General features: G+C 35.5%; 1 protein-coding gene across 1 annotated transcript in view; it reads left to right on the top strand.

The window, feature by feature from the left end:
* The first annotated feature begins 2,658 nt into the window (after positions 1 to 2,658).
* Positions 2,659 to 3,965, top strand: part of LOC107093558 (ras-related protein Rap-2a) — a 30,691-nt gene continuing 29,384 nt past the window's right edge. Inside the window, exon 1 of the mRNA XM_015388692.1 lies at positions 2,659 to 3,620. Coding sequence (XP_015244178.1) covers positions 3,307 to 3,620 — 314 coding nt within the window. The 5' untranslated portion in view covers positions 2,659 to 3,306. The remainder of the gene's footprint in view (positions 3,621 to 3,965) is intronic.

Raw genomic sequence — 3,965 nt, 5'->3', positions numbered from 1 at the left:
AAGAAGATTTATTTGTAATCTTTGCCTTATCTTTAATCTATCCTGAGTTCCTGTTTGTTCTGAAACTGTTACGTTGTTCAATGAGATACATTTGACTGATGTTTTTATTAAGGTTGAGTAAGTTTAGAGATTGAAAATGTAGTTTCAGATTGTATCACAACACAAATGATATTGTGAAATGCCTCAGGTTGAATGGATTGATCAGCTAGGCGTTGTGTATGATTAAACTAAAGAGTTAGCCATCTCTTCAAATAGCCATGCTGGTGCAATCATTTTGCATCCTGATAGGAGTTATTTGAGCATAAACATTTCAGGTGGACAGTTTTGGTCATTTAATTAGAAAATGTGTAAAACTGGAGATATTGCAAATAAAGAAATGTCATATAAATGCAAAGCTGTGGAGTCTGTTTTTATTTAACATGCACTTTAGCATCTGTGTCATTATCATAATAATAAAAAATAATATATTTTCTTTAGCAGTGACTTTGGGCATCAAAGATTCACAGCGACATAACTTGGAATCAAACATTTACATGTTTTAAGTGAGCTGATGAGTAAGATTCTAACAAATGATTAGTAAGATTAGAAACTCATTTTTACTCTTATTTTGCCTACAAGGTAATAATATATATATATATATATATATATATATATATATATATATATATATATAAAATTAGCTATTTCCTTTTTATATTTCTAATAGTCTTGCTGAAATTAATCACCCAAAGTACCTTAAAATAAAGTTTTTGATTTTAATGGCGCATTCCATGCTCGGGTTTTCTATTTGTTTACTATATATGTTTCAATCAAATTCACAGCTTGCATAAGCAAGCTTCCAGGAGCACATGTCTCTGGAGTTATTTTTAAAATGTCTATTTGTATTTTTATTTTTTCCTCTTTGAAAATTTTTCTATGGAGCCTCTCTGATGACATGGTCAAAAAAAAAGTTTTAATTGTGGCCACGAAGTAGTATTTCGTGCGCACGAAATACTACTTCGTGGCCAGAATTAAAAAATTTTTTTGACCATGTCATCAGAGGGGCTCCGTAGTTTTCCTATTTCCAAGGTGTTCTGTTATACTTTTTATGGCTTTAGCTAAATGGTTTAGACATATGAAAGATTCTTGCATGGACTTCAGGAGAACCAGAACTGGTTTGTAAGCTGGATCTGAGCAGAAAGGACAGGCCAGATTTAATCTTTCATCATTTATCAAATATACTCTGCAAAAAAGAAAAATCATATACTGTGGTTGATATATTTCAATAAGATAGTCACTCATCCATCATGTTATTTGATCAGCTTCATTCATGTGGATTTACAGATTCCAATGGACCAAATACATATTAGAAGAATTATCTTTCTTATCTTTTGCTTTTTTAATAGAAATTCTGTATAAAGTAATCATAAAGCCACACTTTGTTGTGCAAATCTGTTTATATGGTCAGTTATCCTTATAAGAGAAAAATGCATCACTGTGAAATATCTAGAGACATAAAAATATATTATTTGTGTTTATTTAGTTAAGTGAACAATAAATTTAAATTAGTTGAGAGGATTACAGAAAGTTTTGTAATTGGTGGCTAGAAGTGTTACAGTAATCTTGTAGTAGCACATTCAAACCCAGAATCTATAAAATAATTATCTCTTATAGTAATGGCCCTTGGATATTTAGATTGTAAAGTCATCTTTGGTTTATTATTTTTTATTTTTTTTTGTATTCTGACTGAAAAAGTTGTAACATCTAATGATTAGGTCTGACAGAAAATGTGTAGAGTGAGCAAATAATTAGAGTGATGAAAAGATACAAAACATAGAAAAAAGCTGGACAGTAAATATAAGAAGGATGTCAAAAGGATAAAAAAAAAAAAACAGGTTATTTAGATGTGAATTCATTAATTTAAATTTTAAGGAGGAGTTATGAAATATAACAAAAAATAATATTCATTTTCTTATCTTTTAAAATATGCCCGCCAGAAACGTACTGCTTGGTTAAAAGATAATTTAATAATCTAAATCTGGATCATTTGAGATAATCTCAACTTAAAGAAAAGACGAAATTACACCTGGTAAATGGTTTAAAAACAAGCTTCTGCGTTTTAAAATAATGTGGTATTGGATGTTTTCCAAATACAACAACAGAATATTACCAGAATTGTTTCATATCCCAAAATATTTGTCAAGCATACAAACATTTCTACCAAATCAATTCACCACCAATTTAATAATGTAACAAAGAGCATTCACAGCTAAAGTAGTTGATTCTGTCCATTTTGTAGTGGTGCTTTTTTTAACCATGTTGGTTGATAAAGTGGGAACAAAACCATAACATTGGGAAGCACTGATCTAGTTGAGCTAAAATAATAATAATAATAATAATAAAAAACATTAAATTTAAAGTATTTGTACATTACATTTTTTTTCTATATTTCAAATTAATTCCCCTCTCATTTGGCAGCGGCACTATATCAAAGCAAAAGAATGCTGCGTTACTATAGCAACAGCATCCGGCGCTTTTCTACTCCTCTTGGATACGCGTCCCTAGAGCGAGCCCTTTGATTGGCTGACCAGTCCTTTGATGTCACCGAAGCAAACGAATTATGGAAATTTTAACAAATAAACGGAAATATCACTGGCTCGTTCACCTGGCCTCCCATTCAGACTCCAATGAGAGTTACAAACTACGGAGGCCACCATTGGACCTTTTTCCCGTCCTTCTGATGGGGGAGGGACGCTTTATGTTTTGTTTTTTTCATATTCCCCTGTTGCCTCTGTACGGAAGCCGAGCGGGGACCGGCTGGATTCGCAGCGGCCGCGGGTCTCCACCCGAGAGTATGGCGGCTGGAACGCGCTCCGGGTCGCGGTAAAGGGGGCGAGAGAGAAGCGGAGACATGCCGGAGATGGTGAAGAAAAAGAAACAGACGCAAGTTCGATAATTAGGCGTCGCTGCAGTTTTAGTTTGTGCTGCTTTCCTCCAAAGCTTGAGAATCTCTGCGTCCTCTATGGAGCAAAGTTGTTTCTATTTTTTTTCCTGCGAAAGGCTGAAATAATCAGATGAAAACCTCGAACTATCCACGTTATCGGCCGATATTTTCATCCGCTGTGCGCGTTTGTTTTTTCAGCGGACATCTGCAGTCCGCGGATGCCAGCGCCTGGCCTGTCTGCGATGGGGAACAATCTCCACAATGAGACCTTCCGAGTCTTTGTGCTCCGCTTTAGTTGAGCAATGACAGCACTATTGACGAGTCTGATCCAAATGGTGAGCGCAGCAGATTGCTAACCCGCAGCAGCTGATTAGAAAGCCGCGATGCGTGAGTATAAAGTGGTGGTCCTGGGCAGCGGTGGGGTCGGGAAATCAGCCCTCACTGTGCAGTTCGTTACCGGGACGTTCATTGAAAAGTATGACCCCACCATAGAGGATTTCTACCGCAAGGAGATCGAGGTGGACTCCTCTCCGTCGGTGCTGGAGATCCTGGACACCGCCGGTACCGAACAGTTCGCCTCCATGCGGGATCTGTACATCAAAAACGGACAGGGGTTCATTCTGGTTTACAGCTTGGTCAACCAGCAGAGCTTCCAGGACATCAAGCCCATGAGGGACCAGATCATTAGAGTTAAAAGGTGGGTGCAACGATTAAGCTGCTTTATAAACTTACTTAAGATGTGGTTTGTCATATAGGACATGTCATTGATAGTTTTTTTTTAATGTTTTTTCAAATGAAGTTATCTAATTGAAATAAAAGGCAATAAAAAAAGCAAGACTTTATTTGTTGACATCCTACGGAAGAGGATTAGGGCCATTTAAAAAAAACAAATTAACAGATTTTTTATTTTATTTTTTCAGTTTAATATAGGAAAAAAAATCAGAATTCTGAGATTAAAGTCAGAATTCTGAGAAAAAAGTGAGAATTCTAATAAAAAGTCAGGATTCTGAGAAAAAAAGTCAGAATATTGAGAAGAAAAAGG

The sequence above is a fragment of the Cyprinodon variegatus genome, unplaced genomic scaffold (assembly GCF_000732505.1).
Source record: "Cyprinodon variegatus isolate N-32 unplaced genomic scaffold, C_variegatus-1.0 Scaffold432, whole genome shotgun sequence".
In the NCBI taxonomy this organism is placed as follows: domain Eukaryota; kingdom Metazoa; phylum Chordata; class Actinopteri; order Cyprinodontiformes; family Cyprinodontidae; genus Cyprinodon; species Cyprinodon variegatus.
This window is presented reverse-complemented; position numbering and strand designations above follow the sequence as displayed.